We start from the raw sequence: 15911 nt of genomic DNA on the forward strand, positions 1-15911 counted from the left end.
AGGCTTCTGTTTGCCACTGCCTCTTTACTCTCTTTCCAAAAAGGGGAGCCCAGGAGAAATAATGCGAAACCCTGTCTTCTGCACAGAAAAGCTACAGCTCCACTCTGAGAGGAATGCCAGCTTCCTTAAAGAACGGGATCATCGGTGACCAAGACTTAGTTCCGAGGAGAAATTCATTAATATTAAAAGCAAAGCCTGACCCTCCTCAGCAGCCCGACGGCCAGAGCAGCGGGATGGAGCGGTACTTCAGGGAGTGGTTTTCCAAACCAGCCGACCTGCACGGCGTCCTCCTGCCGCATCTCTCGGGGACACACGTGAAGCTCTGGAAACTCTGCTACTTCCGCTGGGTGCCCGAGGCCCAGATCAACCTTGGGGGCTTCATCACTGCCTTTCATAAGCTCTCCCTGCTGGCCGACGAGGTGGACGTGCTCAGCAGGACGCTCCGGCAGCAGCAGGCTGGGCCTCTGGAAGCCTGCTATTCGGAGCTGGACAAGAGCAGAATGTACTTCCGGGCCAGCGGCCCGCACGATGCCTCGGCGACGCCCGACTTCCTTTCCTCCTCCTTCCCCTTCTCCCCCGTAGGCAACCTCTGCAGACGAAGCATTTCAGGAACACCATTAAGCAAATTTCTAAGTGGGGCCAAAATATGGTTATCTACTGAGACACTAGCAAATGAAGACTGAAATGTACTATTTTCTGAACATTTTGAGGGCAGCCATAAACTTGCCCTCTGACTTAAAATTGCTAACCTAGGCATTTGAGGCTCCAAGAATTTTCTGTCAGAATAACAGTTGAAATTTGCACTAATATTTAAAAATATGTTGAATTGTGCGTCTTTCATAATTTTTTTTAAAAAATAGGCAGAACTTTTCTTTCTTATGGCCTCTTTTTTGTCATTTCAGGCCTAGCTTAGTTTTAGGTGATCTGTAGGCAGACATTACCCCACTCTTAATACTGTGAGCAAACGAATCAGGTTTTGTCTGTGACATTTATTTTGTCCGCATCCATTTTCTCCTGCCACCTTCTAAAGGTTACCTGGTCCTCAGGTGAGCACCCCAAAGAAGCAGACACCAGGAAAGCTAAGAAATTAATTTTAAGTAGATTTTCAAGATGCATCCGGTAAGCGCCCCCCACAGGCGTTAGGTGGTATTTGTATATTTTTCTGGTCACTTGGTTCTCGCTAATGGAACTCACCTGAGGGTTCAGTATTTCCAGGGCCATAATTTATTGGCGGTCACCTTGTTTGGTACCGTAGATCACTGTGTTTTAAAATCATGAGTTTGCTTTTACCTTCATAGGACTAACATGCACTGTTGACTTTAAAAGATTTGCTGTAGATAATACAAACTTAGAAGTGCCTTTGACATTAATATTAATTAAGGTATGCATTAACACAAAGTAAAACACAATTTCAGTTTTTAAAATTAGGGTGTTAAAAGCCTACATATTAGAAACAGGTTTCTCACCACTGAGCTTCATACCAATAGCCAGGAGTGCCCAGAACTACATTTCCTTCCCTCTGAAAGTCAGCGAGGACACCGCGGTCCTGTGGGGATGACCAGGTTGGTGACAGCAGGAGGGGTGAGTGCTGTCCATGCGGAAATCCACCCTCAAAAATAGAGGTCTTGCTCAGGCATTTAGGGCATTGCCCATCAGGATTTCCAGTGCGGTTAACTGTTGCTGACACTTTTCCCTTGGAAATCACTAATGAGGTGGTGAGTCTGCTCACCTGTACAGAAGGCCCTTCTCCCACGGACAAAGTTCTTAGTGGTTAGGTATAGACAACAGGACAAATAAAAGGGTACTCCTCTCAAAATACTGCCACCTTAATGTGGAGAGAAGCCCCCCACTCCTGGCCTCTGCCAGCAGTATCGCGATGGAGAAGCACAAAAAGGTGTGTGTTGGTCCGGTTGTGGGACAGGAGCCCAGGCCACACAGTGGGGGCCCCGAGCAAGGCTCGAAATGGCAATGGCGGTCAGCAGCACACCCCGGTCCCTGTTTATAGGATGGATGTTTTCGAATTGGGCGGTTACTTAGAGTTTCTTAAACTGCCACCTTAAGCTTTAAAGAAGTTTTATAGTGAAGTGGTTAATCTTTTCTAAAACAAGTTTTTTTCGAAGCCGTATTTTACTGTTAATGTGTAATGAGTAGCTGTTTCTATTTGAATTATTCTCCTTTTTTACAAATGATATCTCTGGACTTTAAGGACAGAAGTTTTTAGAAAATGCCTTAAGAAATTCATCTTGTGGCTAAACCCAATGTTTTTGCCAGCTTGTTGCCTAGAAGATAAGGGCTTTTTTTCAGTTTATATAAAAAAATAGCACTGTTGCCATTAAACATTTTATAGTCCTTGATTGGAAACCAGTCCCAGTCCCCTTAAAATCTCACAGCGTATCCTGCCTTAGAAAGTGTAATAATTCTCCCTTTTTGGTTAAGCTGCCTTTTTATTATTACAGATTATCCTAAATTGGGGGATGTTGGAGAGGGATTGTTGAACATTTATTTCTTTATACTTCTCTTTCCTCACACATTTATTTCAATCCCTTTAGCAATTTTTTTGTTGTTAATTTACAAGCTTAAAAAAATTAGGTACTATTAATACTGTTTTAAAATAGAAAATGTGCATATTTTTGTATGATAATCAAATGTACTAAAAATGGTTTTTCATTTTATTTTTGCTGGACAGTTGTTATATCATGATTATTGTGCCACAATTTACCGTGCATAATATGAAGAACAACTATACCGGCTTTAAGTCCTGGCTGTTGTAGAGCTGCCCGGCACCTGTGCTGGCAGAAAGGCAGTGGTGGTGACCGAAGTCTTGGTGTGGTTATGGACGCCGCGCTGAAGAGCGCCTCACGCTCCGGCCCCTCTGCCCTGCGAGCCAAGTGTGTGCCGACCGGATGCCACGCGGCCCTCACAGCTTGGGACTTTGTAGTACTGAACTGAAAGGTGTACAATGTCTTACTGTTATTTTATGATGGAAACCAGTTTTAAAACCAAAAATGTCTTAACTTTATTTAAGAAAAGTATATTAATTTGTGCTAACAGAGGGTTAAAATTCGTCTGCGTACCTTCAAGAAAACCTGCCTGCCGTAGCAGTAACCTCAAGTAGTTAGAACTTGATTTTGAGAGAAAACTAAAACCTTTGTGCCTAAAATTCTGACTTGAGTTAAAGTAGGATGAGCAGGAAGTGAGAGATCTTGTTCAGCAGTGATGAATGTGAAGGAAATTTTGACTGCTAAATAAAATTTCCACAGAAATTGGTTGCTGTAGTTATCAATACAAAATCATCTACAAGAATGCAGTGATTCAAGAAGCAAAGGCATTTTCTTACAACAATACTTGTGTGGGTCTCATACACTCCATTTTTTTGCCTGCTCTAATCAGAACTGGCTATAGTTAAGACCATGTGGGTATTAATGGACAATGCCCTAACCTGTCCTTCCATTCACTAAATTACCAAGCTGGGGAGTAACATTTCCCTAAAAATGTCTCCGAACTAGTCTGGGGGGAAACTGGGGCCCCCATCCCGGACTCCTGGTCCTATCATCCTGGTTAGTTGCCTTCCTACCATAGATCTTCCTTGGCTTAGAGCTCTTGGGAAGAGCCCTATTGCAATTACACCGTCTATATAGAAAATTGCCCCTCTAGTCATTAGGTTAGGGATGAAAAGGGACAGTTGCCTTTGATAAAGACTGTTCATTCCTTTGATAATCTAGGCCCAATTAGTAAGAGCAAGTTAAAAGTTACAGAACTTAATGAGAATTTATTTTTAATTCCCAGAGAAAGAATTTGTGCCCTTCTTTAGATAATCCTAAAGCAAGAATGTTCAACAGCTGAGTGTATCAGGGCAGTAGAGAAAACCTTAAATTCAGGTCTCTCCAATGTACTTACTAGAAACATCAAGAATGTTATTTTTATGAAAGACCAAAAGCTGTGAAACATTCCACTTGTTTGGTTTTTTTCCCAGCTGTTTTGCAAGTCTAGTTTAATAACGTAGATGCATCCATTTCCTAAAATGGCCACCAAGGTACTGACCTAGAAAATTCATTACCTGCTCTGTGTGATCAATGAGTACATTTGAGCCAAGACCAAGTTTTATGACACACAGACACTGTACAATGATGGGTCTTAAACTCTCAGGTTTATTACTGACATAACAAAATCAAAGTTAAATAAAATGTAACGATGCTTTATACTTTTGAAAATCAATCCATTTGTCACCAGACACCCCCCAACTCCACAGCTTAGTTAAGTGAGGCTTTTGCTCTTAGCTCCAATGGCAACCACGTGGCAGACTTCTACCTCTGCCCCCAGCTTCTGCAGTTCATCCAACCAGAGCATTTGCTTATGTGAAAGACGATCGTTGGGGCCTTTAACTTCCACCAGCTGGAATGTAAGTTTTAAAAAAAAGTTATTAGTATTTTACTGAAACAATAGCCACGTATGCTATAGTAGTTTCACCTATACTGCTCTACTTACATATATAAAATAAAGATACATGTATGGAACTCAGAATTATTCTGTAGAAAGTAGACAGTTCTTCACAAAGAACTAGTAATTTGATTCTGATTATACAGGTGAAAAGCAGTTTTAAAGCATGCACTAGATTGTTGCTCCTGTGCTTAAAACCCTTTGATTACTTTCTGTATATTTGCAGTTAAATCCAAACTTTTGCCAGGACCTCTAAAACTATGATCTGGACCGTGCCAACCACTCCAAAGTTCCTGAGAAAGACCAACCTCTTCCCAACTGAAGGGCCCTTCCATATGCTTGCTGTTCCCTCTGCCCGGGACATTTCTTCCTGTTCTTCACAAGTCTGACTTCTTACCCTTCAATGCTTAGCTTAAATTCATCTCAAGAGAGGTCCAGCACATCTCTAAGCAGGATCCTTCCTATGTACTTCCTCCACGGCATTTACCCGAAGACAAAACTGTGCATTACATACCAGCTTCATGAAGGCAGGAACACTGTCAGTTTTATTCATTGCAGATTAATGAACTTCAAAACAGCAATAAAAACTATCCAGATTTTCCAAATTTGATGGAAACTATAAACCCAAGGATCAATGAACCCCAAGAAAAGAAACATAACACTACACAAAGAAACAATTAAGTCGCATAATTGGTGATAAAAGGAATATTCTAAAAGCAGCTAGAATTTTTTAAAACCTAAAGGGCTTTAAAAAACAATGCAAGCTAGAGGACAATGGACCATTATTTCAAAATACTGAAAGAAAAAAGCTATCAACATAGAATTTTTTTCTTCAGAGAAAATACCCTTCAAAAGCAAAGATGAAATAAAGACTTAGACATAGAAAACCTAAATAATTCATCACTAGAAGGCCTCCATTTCAAGAACTGTTAAAGTTCTTCAAGCAGAAGGAGGACGACATCGCATGGAAATGTGGATCTTTACATAGGAATAATAAGCAGAATTTTTATCTGGTGGAGGGGGTGCCTGGATGGCTCAGTCAGTTAAGCATCCAACTCCTGATTTCAGCTCAGGTCACGATCTCAGGGTCCTGGGATCAAGCCCTGTATTGGGCTCCATGCTCACCAGAGGCTTGAGGATTCCCTCCCTCTCCCTCTTCATCAACCCCTCCCCCTGCTCATGTTCTCTCTCTCTCAAATAATTAAATCAATCTTTGAAAACAAATTGTATCTAGGGGAGGAAAAATAATTTGTATCTATGTGAGTAATTACAAAGATTCTTAAATCAACTGTAGAAAACAAAAAAAAATGTAGAGTTTGTAACATGTAGAAATACAATGTATGAACAGTACAAAAAGACCAGGAGAGGAGATACAAAAACATACTCTTGTTCTTTATACTATACAAGGGATGGCATAAAACATCACCTGAAAGATGGGAAGTTTAAGATCTACACAGTCAACATTGGAGTGTTGACACTTAAAGAATTATAACTAGCAAGCTAACAAAGAATTAGAACACAATCTTTAAAAAAAAAAGAAGAAGAAAAATGTGAGAAAAGGAGAACAAGAAAGCTCAAACAGAAAACAAGTATCAAGATGGTAGCTTTTTTTTTTAAAGATTTTATTTATTTATTTGACAGACAGAGATCACAAGTAGGCAGCGAGGCAGGCAGAGAGAGGGAGGAGGAAGCAGGCTCCCTGCTGAGCAGAGAGCCCAATGCGGGGCTTGATCCCAGGACCCTGAGATCATGACCTGAGCCGAAGGCAGAGGCTTTAACCCACTGAGCCACCCAGGCGCCCCTCAAGATGGTAGCTTTAAAGCCAATTATCAATAATCACATCAAATGTAAATGGTCCAAATACCCAATTAAAAGGCAAGAGGTTGTCAAAGTGAATTAAAAAGTCATACCCAGGTATAATGCTGCCTACAAGAAGCCTGTTAAAGATGAAACAAGTTAAAGTAAGAACAGAAAAAGATACGTCCTGTTAGCACTAATCAAAAGAAAGCTGGAGTGGCCATTTACTAGTATCGGTTGGTTTCTGAGTGGAGAACACTACCAGGAATAAAAGAGGGTCATTTCATGATGATGAAGAGATCAACTCATCAAGTGGATGTGACAGGCCTTCAAATTTATACATCTAATCACAGAGCTTCAAAATATAGGAAGCAAACTGGAGAGAACTAAACTGCAAGGAGAAATACACAAATCCACACAGTTCCAGTCTGAGATATCCCATGATCCCAAAAGCATGATCCGTTAAAGAACAGAGAAGTTGGACTTGGCCAAAATTTAAGATTTTTGCTCTTTAAAAGATACTATTATGAGCATGAAAAGATAAGCCACAGCCTGGGATAAAATATATCTGATACAGGATTTGTATCTAGAATTTTATTTTAATCTCAGAACTCAGTAATAAAAACCAACCTGGGATGCAGCAGGGGAAGACCAAGGTGAGGCAAGGTGGCCCTCGGCCCTGAACATGTGACAAGGCATTCACTCCTGGGAGCTTAGAGAACAGCACCCCATCATCTCAGCCTCCCGGTGTTCACACCTGCAGAATTTCTTCCCTTGGACGGGGGCACTGGAATCTGTGACTTGCTTCTAACATAAGAATACAGCAAAAGTGATGGAAGATCCCTTCCAGGATCCGGTTATAAGAGACTGACTCCCATCTTGCTCACACTCTGGCTCTTCTCGCCTGCATGCTCTGATGAACGAGCTGCTAGGTGGAGTGTTGTGCGGCGGAGAGGAGAGGCCTCCACAGCCCCTGGTGTGGAGGTCCCGCCAACAGCCACTGAAGAACCAGGGCCCTCAGTCCAACAGCTTTCAAGGGATTCGATCTTGCCAACAATCATCCAAGAAATGCCTAGACTGGAGCCTTTGCTTAAGTTGCTAATGAAATTATCATGGAAATAGGACTTTCCATTCTGATGCAACTGACCTTACAGCGACGGCTCTGGGAGTCCCACACCACCAGGTCGGGGAGGCCCCCTCGGCAGTGTCGGAAGTCTGTGGCCAGGCGCCGGCACACACCACTGAGGATGGGGCCGCCCAAGCAGGAAACGAGGTCCTGAGCACAAAACACAGGGCTGGTTAGCCATGCCTTACAACAGAAATCCTAGAATACTTTCACTGATCACAAAACAGAGAAAACTGTAATTCCACAGAGGATTCCAAGGACAACAAGGGTCGTTCTGCTGCTTGGGCCAGGGCCACGGCCACAGGGCCACTGGCCAAAATGCCCACCACAAACTCTGGGAAATTAGGTTTCCTTTGCCCAGTCAGACTTCTATCTAGTCGGGAAAACCCTGGGGAACAGCTGAGGAAAGAGGGAATTTGGTGTAAATCCTCAGAAACAGGACAAGGATGAAGGCCAGTAGTTGCAGGGACAGGAAGAGCACCTCCCTACTGAGGGTCATAGGTCAGGCAAAGGGAAGCTGTCAGCTAAGGGGAAGAAAGCAACACTGGGCTTACTCTGTGTCCTGATACGGTCCCACTGATAACAGGGACATCTGGACTAGGGGACTAGCATCTCCACGAATGTATATGCAGGACCATCACATAGAGAAATATGCGTGCACATACACATGCACACACGTGTACAGATCTTGCCAGAAGCACACCCAGCACTGGGGGGTGGCACTTTCTGGCCAACTCTTCCTGCAGATTTTCACCTGAGCTTGCTGAAGAGAAGCAAAGCGATCCCAGCTGACAAGGGAAGCCACTCTGCCCTCCTGTGCCTGCCACACAGCTGCCACCCAGGCGCGCAGGCTCTCCACGGGCGCACTGTGAATCTGCTGCAGCCTGGCCTCGATGGCCGGCTGCCGGCTGGCGCAGAAGCTGTCCGTGCACAAGTCCAGCGGGAAGGCCTGCATCGTGGGGAAAACAAGCCCTCGTTCGGTGCCCGGACAGAGCCGGGGTCATCAGAAGAACACTTGATACCATAAAATCTGGGAAACCGGCCAATCGTATTAAACTGACACATTCTTCTTCTCAAAAGAGAAGTAAAAAATTAAGTAATCGCACATAAAGCAACTTATTGCACTGGCTTGTCAGAGTCGTAATCGGTAAAAAGAGCCTTCGGTTTACATCGGCGGTGCTCTCAGCAGGCGCGCGCCACAGCACACGCGGGGAGGCCTGGCCCTGACAGGAGAATGACTGGTTAAGGTCGAAGCTGAGGAAACCCACACTACAAGTTCAAGTGGAATGAAGGTAAAGTAGGTTCAAGGTGAAAACTTAACAGACTTACATTTTAAGATCTATGAATCCGAATGTAAAACTAAAGACTATTCTTACAGAGAATCAGCACCATCCCAGAGCCCGTCACTGGCAGGCTTCTGAAGCCTGCAGACACGGCCCGCAGGCAGGCAGGAGGCACAGAGTGCAGGAGCCGCTGCTCGCCTAAAAAGCACACCCAGGGTCCGGCGTGACCTGCGCACCTGGTAGGCGTTTCTGAAGACGTCTGGTATCCCGTCCATGAAGACTATATCCCACAGGAGGAGGCCGAACAGCGTGCTGAAGGTGGACCCTTCCCCATGAATCCCTAAGACAAAGCAACACACACAGCAAAGTCAGGTTTTTCTGTTTTTTAAAAACCCACCATAACCTATTGTTACTCAATTTGAAGGAAATGATAGATTTTAGTTTCAAATGCAAAAGCTGTTTTCTTGCCATTCCTAACTCATCTGTTTACATCACTTTGCTTATGTACAGAATGCTCATTTAAAAGCAAAAATCTTAGTAATTATGGGGAAACTCAGACCCATAAAGTAACAGTTCTCCAACTTTAGTGAGAAATGTAAGGAACATGTTTAAAGATAAATAAATGAAAGCAGATTCCCTCCTCAGGTTCCTGGGGTTCGATTTGGCAGGTGTGGGTGGGCGTGTGGGGCTCTGTGCAGGGTCCTGCAGCCAAACCTGCAGAACGGCTTCCCAGAACAGATTTATCGGAGAAAGACCAGCACCCAGGAGCCCGAGCCCTCTGACCTGGCAGGTGCTGTCTCCATCCACCTCACTGGACCTAGTGTTCCACTGCTTTGTCCTGGACAAGTGTGCCCAGTGTTTCTGAGATCCAGGGCTCTCCTAGAAACCTTCCATCCCAGAGCACCAGGGCTCTCCTAGAAACTTTCCACCCTAGAGACCACCGAGTTCAGATCCCTGCCTCACACCCCACACAAACTGTACTGACTGAACCACGAGCTCAACTGACCATGTGTCCTGGCCACATAGGTGTTCACAGCAGAGTTGAGGAGACCAGAGGCTCAGTCTTAGCACAGCACGCAGACCTATCTCCCAGACAAATGCTCTGCACTTCAACACACCTGACAGGGGATGGTGCCCACATGGGTGCCTCTCGGCCTTGGTGAAATGAGGTGCTGACCCCTATGACCCTGTCCCGATGGGCAGGCAGAAGGGCTCTCACTCAGGCCTCTGGGCTGGAGCCAAGCCGTTTCCACCAACAAGCTTTACACCAGGATCCCGGGCTCCTACCCAGCCAGGGGTAATGCTGGGTCTCCATTTCCAGTATGCTCTCTGCCCAGGAGTGCACACCGTCCACCCTCCAGGCAGGAACATTGGCGGTCAGAATTCCTGCACTCCTAAGTGGTCTACACCATGCATTTGTATTGGAAGTGAAGTCACTTTTGATGAGCTCCTTCTGAGTCCCTCCGAAATAAACTTCCCTGAAGGGGGCCTGAGATGGGCCTTACTTCCAAACAGACTCTCAAACAGACTGACAGCAAGGGTTCCACTCATTTTCACTGCATCATTTTTAAAAAATGAAGGAAATATTTTATACTCTGGAAATGGAATCGCCTGTACATTTTTCAAGCTCATGGCTAGACTGAAAGCATTTCACTCTGCTCGCCTCACAGCCTGCCCACCACACGCCCTAATACCCATGCCCTCTGCCCTCAACTGCCCAGTTTACGTGTCTCCTGTGGCTTCTCTGAGGACAGCTCTTCATTCTGTTCTTTTATTTCTAAACTTTAAGTCTGTGGTATCTCTGTCTTCACTGGGGTTTGTACTGGTTCCCTTATAGCATCTCCCTTCCCTGTGAGCAATAAAGATACCACACAGATTAATCTTAACCGTTCTAACACTCGTCGTCATTTCATGGTCCTCATTAATCTTCTGAAAGCTGACGAACACTCAATGGAATAATGTCCTTATTTTCACCAATTTGAAGGTATTGGGGTGTTTTTAATCCTCGTGACCCCTTGGAATGGGCAAGGGGAGTCCTGCCTGGCAGAAGGATGGGCTTGGTGTGCAGCCCGAGGAGCGGGCATGTGGGCCAGTGTGCGGGGTTGGTTTCCAAGGCCTGAGGGTAGGGAGGCTGGAAGGAACACCACGACCAGAGTACACAGGGCTGACGGCACTGCTCCGCTTCAGTACAAGGGCACGTTCAATAGCTTCCATGACAAACAGTTTTAAAAAATAAAGAATGACTGGAGTGGCCTCTCCAGCAGAGCTGCCCTGCCCTCCCCCTTGTCTCTGGGGGTGGCCGATGGGTGCTTCCTTTGCAACTCCTCTTTCACAGCATTTGATTTTACTTTTTCTAGTCAGTACTACACTTTGCTAAGGACAGAGTGACAAGTTCATCAGAAGGCAAATTCCCAACGTCTCCTCTTTGCCTGGGCCTCAGATAAAGCATTGATTGTCTGAGAGCAAAATCAAAACAAGAGTAAGAAGAAAGAGGGGCTGATGCGGATAAACAAACACCAGCAATTCCAGAAGAGATAATTATTTAGAAACAAAACACTTTGCTGTTCCTGTGTTAATATAACCTGTATGTTAAAGAAGCAGAATTTTAGTAAAAAATGTACAAAAAAGAAAACTGAAACAAAAAGCACTGCTCTTTCTAGCAATTTCTCTGGTTCCTCTGGTGTTATCCCATCCCAGCACTTGGTCCTTCAATACCCTGAGAGTTGTTGGCTGACTATGAGGCCTGCTCACTCTTTCCAGAACAGCCTGGCCCAGCTCCACAGCTCCTACCTCCTCTAATGGGCTCTGCTACCAGGCAGCACCTCTGGAATACTCTGCTCTTTCTTCTCCTCCCAGGCCCAACAAAAGCTCTCTGAAAGAAAAAACCAGTCCCGCTCACTTCTAACATCCCACCAGAAAGCACTGTTCCTCACAGGCCTTGGGTGGTGGATGCTGGCTTAATGGAAGAAGATGGCCTTTAACAAATATTGTGAGTAAAATCCCTTTCCACGCTCTCCCAGGTCAGCAGATCTTCCACCGGGGCAGGACGGAGAGATGGCGGCCACCCCATGCCGACGACCCATCACCAGGGACCGGGTGGCCTGGGAGAAACGTTGTGCTTTACCCTGGTCAAAGCCGCTGCATCTGTAATAGGCCAGCGCCACTTCCTCCACAGAGCACAGGACTGTGGCAGGGGCGGTGGGCTCCCCAGCCTCCATCACAAACACAGACTTGCCCATCCCGCGCTGCGGGCACAGCCGACCCGTGATGGTCACCTGAGACAGCAGAAGGAGAACATCCATCAGTCTCCCTTGAGCTGTAGTCCCTGCAAACCTGACTTTCATGTCCAGAGCACCTTGCTCTGCTCCCCGTAAGCCACCTATTCTAGCAGAGTGCGAGACCGTGTGACCCATGCTCTGGCGACTGTGAGGGTGTGGACAGGCCCCCAGAACGGGGGAGACATGGACCCCAAAGCTGCTCTCTAGGGGCCCTGACCAAGCAGGAGACACTGGCAGAAGGCTGTGAGCTCCTGACTCAGGAGTTTTACAGAAAGTCACTCAGCCCAGGGCTCAAGCAGACCCACACCCCGGCCAGCTCAGCTTCTGATGTAGGAGGCACTGGTGTGAAAACGGAGTCCTGTCCTAAATGAGTACTGGAGTTTTCTACGTCTAAAAGAAAATGCATACGAAAAACTGTTCTTAGGCTGTTTCCTTTCAGGAGAAAACCCAGCATATCCACTTAAGTCCAAAGTGCCCAAAGGATATTTACTTACATGTTTGACATCATCCACAGTTATTTCTGGCAGGTGATGGAAGAGGTGCCTGTACTTCCGACAGCTCGTAGACTCTCTCAGGCGCAAAGCTCGCTGATACAGTGAAAGACGATGTCCCGTCCTGACTTCCGGATCGGCCAGCCCTTCTGTGATGCACCTAACAGCCTAGAGAAGAACATGGTCCCACATCAGGATCCTGAAAGAGCTCATGGCAGCGTCCGCTAATTTAATGTGACAGGAAACCCCACTGTTAATTAATTATTCAATTTTGCTAATTACTAAATGGATAAAGCAATACTTCCAGAGATAAAGGGTATTTCCTTAGATCTCATTCTGTTCCATTTCTTTCTTTTTTTAAAGTAATCTCCATGCCCAACATGGGGTTTGAATTCCCAACCCTGAGATCAAGAGTCGCCCGCTCTACCGACTGAACCAGCCAGATGCCCCATCATCCTGCCACTTTTAATGCTCAGGTCCACTCAGGAACCACAGAGCTGGCCCAGCCTCCTCATTTATGGGGAGAAGAATCTTGCGTTGGGAGAAGTTAAATGCATTTCTTAAGGTTACTCAAAGTTGGACCAAAAAACAAAAGTACTGAAAATACCGTAACATACGACTTCAGGCCTCAGAGGACGACTAGAATCAGAAACAAGGGAAATAGTAAGTGCTGACAAGGATGTGGGAGAAACCGGCGCCCACGTGCACTGCTGGCAGAAATGAAATACGACTCAACCCTGGGGAAGTCAATGTGTGGTTCCTCAAAAAGCTAAACACAGGATTACTGCATGACCCGGCAATGCCACATCTGGGGACATCCCCGAAAGCACTGAGAGCAGCGTTTTGAAAGGTATCTGTAGACCCATGTTCATAAGCGGTGTTATTCCTAACAGCCAAAAGGTGGAAGCGAGCCAAGTGTCAATGTGGAGACGACGGGGCAGACAGAACATGGTCGATCTGTACAATGGAATATCACTCAGCCCTGAAGGGGAAGGAAATTCTGATACTGCCCACAGCAGGGCCGAACGTGGAGCACGAACTGCCACGTGAAACAAGCCAGAGACAAGAAAGACCAAATACAGGAAATACCTAGAACAGGCAAAGTCCTAGAAACAGGCAGTGGACGAGCCATTACCAGGGGCTTTTGGCGGGGGGGGGGGCGGGGGGGGGCGGCGACAAGCAGCCATGACCAGCTGGCTGCAGAGCTTCTGTGTGGAGCGATGATGAAGCCCAGGAACGCACAGCGGTGGTGCCGGCACAAACCACCGTGATTGTAACCGATGCCACCAGAATGTTCTGTATTAGTTCTTCCGATAAGAGAATAAAAAGTAGAAAACAAACAAATAAAAAAAATGCTGAAAATCAACGAAAGATCAGGCCATCAGGAGTGGAAAGGTCAAGGGAACGGGAAGGGCAAAGGAGACCCGCGCTCTGTGACCACGTCCACGGGGAGGGGCCGGCCACTGGCTGAGCGCTCTGCCTACAGATTCCTCCACCGGAGACAGATGTAAAGAAAGAAAGGCGACAGTGATGAAATGATGAAGACTATGAGTGTGGCCAGGAAGATCTCTGAGAAAAGGCCAAGAGCAACGAGGATTTTCTGTCAATCTCAAAAATATCTCCATGGCTCTTCTACCTCTGTGCTCCTGTGAGCAGAACTGTGAACAAGGGGTAAATCCAAACCCTCTGGAACCTCTATTTCAATGAAAGAAGAAAGTAGGGGCGCCTGGGTGGCTCAGTGGGTAAAAGCCTCTGCCTTCGGCTCAGGTCATGATCTCAGGGTCCTGGGATTGAGCCTCACATCAGGCTCTCTGCTCAGCAGGGAACCTGCTTCCTCTTCTCTCTGCCTGCTTCTCTGCCTACTTGTGATCTCTGTCTGTCAAATGAATAAATAAAATATTTAAAAAAAAGAAAGAAAGAAGACGGAAGCAGCATAAATACAGGGTTTCTCTGCCTTTGGCTGTGGGGCCACCAGACGCCGTTTTTTGCTATTTCAGCCTGAGTCAACACGGAGGGGTAAGGAAGCACCACACCCACCTCCAAGAAAGAAAACAGCTTTCACCAGCTTGAAGCGCTTTAGGTAACAAGGCACTTTCTCAGTTTAAGGCAGTAAAAATAGTCTGTCCTATTTCCACACCCATGGTCAGCTTTTCCACCTCCACCTCACCCTGATTCACTTCATGTTGCCGCTTTAAAAAACAAAAGCTTCCAGAGCCACAGTCCCCTCCGTTCAGTGCAAACACGAGGCTGGTGGAGAGGAACCCCAGGCAGCCACACAAAGAGCCACTGTTGCCTCTGGGCTCAGCAGAAGCTGCCGTTGGGGGCCCCCCGCCCTGCTCAGCTCAGGCTGCACCCTGGACTCCCAAGAGGCCTGCTCAGCACTCATCAGACCACACCCTTCCCAGGGGAAGGAAACATCTTCCATCAGACTTTCTACCTGGAAGCCCCATGCAACAAATGAATAAAATCACCATTTCCTAAACAAAAGGACTTCCTTGAAAGCACGTGCTGAGGATGGGGACCTCTAATTCTCCTGCTCCCTTAATTCCTAAACCTCAACAGAGCCGACTACCAACCCATCTCCCGAATCAGTGTAAAGTGTCCTGTCCTCATTGTAATGCTTCTGTTAGCTTTTGGGGGGTTGGAAGAACATAGACAAAAGAAGGTTAAAAAATATGTATTCTCATGACATTTAGGTTTCTAAGGTACTAACATTAGGCTATGCATTTTCACTTAGGCAGAAGCTAAAGAAGGCTCTGGTGAAGCTAGTTACTGAATACCGGTTCAAGGCGTTTCAAGTGCTGGTGTAAGTTGAGCGCCAGTCTATCCCACCACCGGCCTCTGCTGTCAGGACAATACACTCTCTGGGACAAGAGGCTTTCAAGCTCCTTGACTGCTTCCTGTTCCAACAACAACAACAGAGAAAGCCCATTAGACTCCTACACTCCAAAAAAAGGAACTACATTTAGTAACCAATAAGGTTGGCAAAGTACACTTAGCCCATCTTCCGTCCTAAAAGGAGACCAAGGACCCTGGAATGAGAACAGGACTGAGACGTTCCCCCTGGAGCAGGCCCGCGCCCCTGAGGCATCCCTACTTTTCTCCCAGATCGCCCGCCAACCGGTGAGTGAGTGCACGGAGCTCTGTCAACACTGCAGACTGGTATTCTCTGCACAGCAAGTCCACGGGCGCGGGGCTGCACACCATCAAGTTCTGGGCAGCCGGGCACTGCTCCGGGGCTGCGAGCCCATGTGCTTCTGGGAACACAGCAGGTCACATGGCCGGCCGATGGTGTGAGGAATGGGGCGGGCAGAAAGCAGTGACCAGTGTGTTCATCTAAACACCCCTCTCAGCAGGGAGTCTTTTGGGCCTAGATTTATACACAAACTGTTCGGTTTTATGGTTCATCGATCTCTCTCAACATCTCATGACTTTTTGCAGAACGTGCAGCACAAACGCCCATATACTCGCAACTGTGGGGTTCATAGACTCTCCAAAG

At 46.4% G+C, this 15911-nt stretch overlaps 2 protein-coding genes across 9 annotated transcripts in view; one reads left to right on the forward strand and one right to left on the reverse strand.

The window, feature by feature from the left end:
- The window catches only part of LOC111152689 (myotubularin related protein 10), a 52313-nt gene extending 49056 nt beyond the window's left edge, over nucleotides 1–3257 (forward strand). For all 3 annotated transcript variants that reach the window (XM_022511258.1, XM_022511259.1, XM_022511260.1), the window contains one exon: nucleotides 87–3257. In XM_022511258.1, the coding sequence (XP_022366966.1) occupies nucleotides 87–683 (597 nt within the window). In that variant the 3' untranslated portion in view covers nucleotides 684–3257. The remainder of the gene's footprint in view (nucleotides 1–86) is intronic.
- Nucleotides 3258–4128: 871 nt separating this feature from the next.
- The window catches only part of LOC111152570 (FANCD2 and FANCI associated nuclease 1), a 35548-nt gene continuing 23765 nt past the window's right edge, over nucleotides 4129–15911 (reverse strand). For 2 of the 6 annotated variants that reach the window (XM_022511054.1, XM_022511053.1), the window contains exons 8-14: nucleotides 15193–15312; nucleotides 12416–12580; nucleotides 11768–11918; nucleotides 8880–8983; nucleotides 8115–8309; nucleotides 7382–7510; nucleotides 4131–4392 (exon numbers count right to left, since the gene is read on the reverse strand). In XM_022511054.1, coding sequence (XP_022366762.1) covers nucleotides 4255–4392; nucleotides 7382–7510; nucleotides 8115–8309; nucleotides 8880–8983; nucleotides 11768–11918; nucleotides 12416–12580; nucleotides 15193–15312 — 1002 coding nt within the window. In that variant the 3' untranslated portion in view covers nucleotides 4131–4254. Of the gene's footprint in view, nucleotides 4393–6207; nucleotides 7042–7381; nucleotides 7511–8114; nucleotides 8310–8879; nucleotides 8984–11767; nucleotides 11919–12415; nucleotides 12581–15192; nucleotides 15313–15911 lie in introns of those variants that run through there. The other 4 variants (XR_002640931.1, XM_022511057.1, XM_022511055.1 and 1 more) reach the window with 4 other exon arrangements.

This window comes from Enhydra lutris, unplaced genomic scaffold, assembly GCF_002288905.1.
Source record: "Enhydra lutris kenyoni isolate GAN:26980312 unplaced genomic scaffold, ASM228890v2 scaffoldscaffold29, whole genome shotgun sequence".
Taxonomy (NCBI): Eukaryota; Metazoa; Chordata; class Mammalia; order Carnivora; family Mustelidae; genus Enhydra; species Enhydra lutris.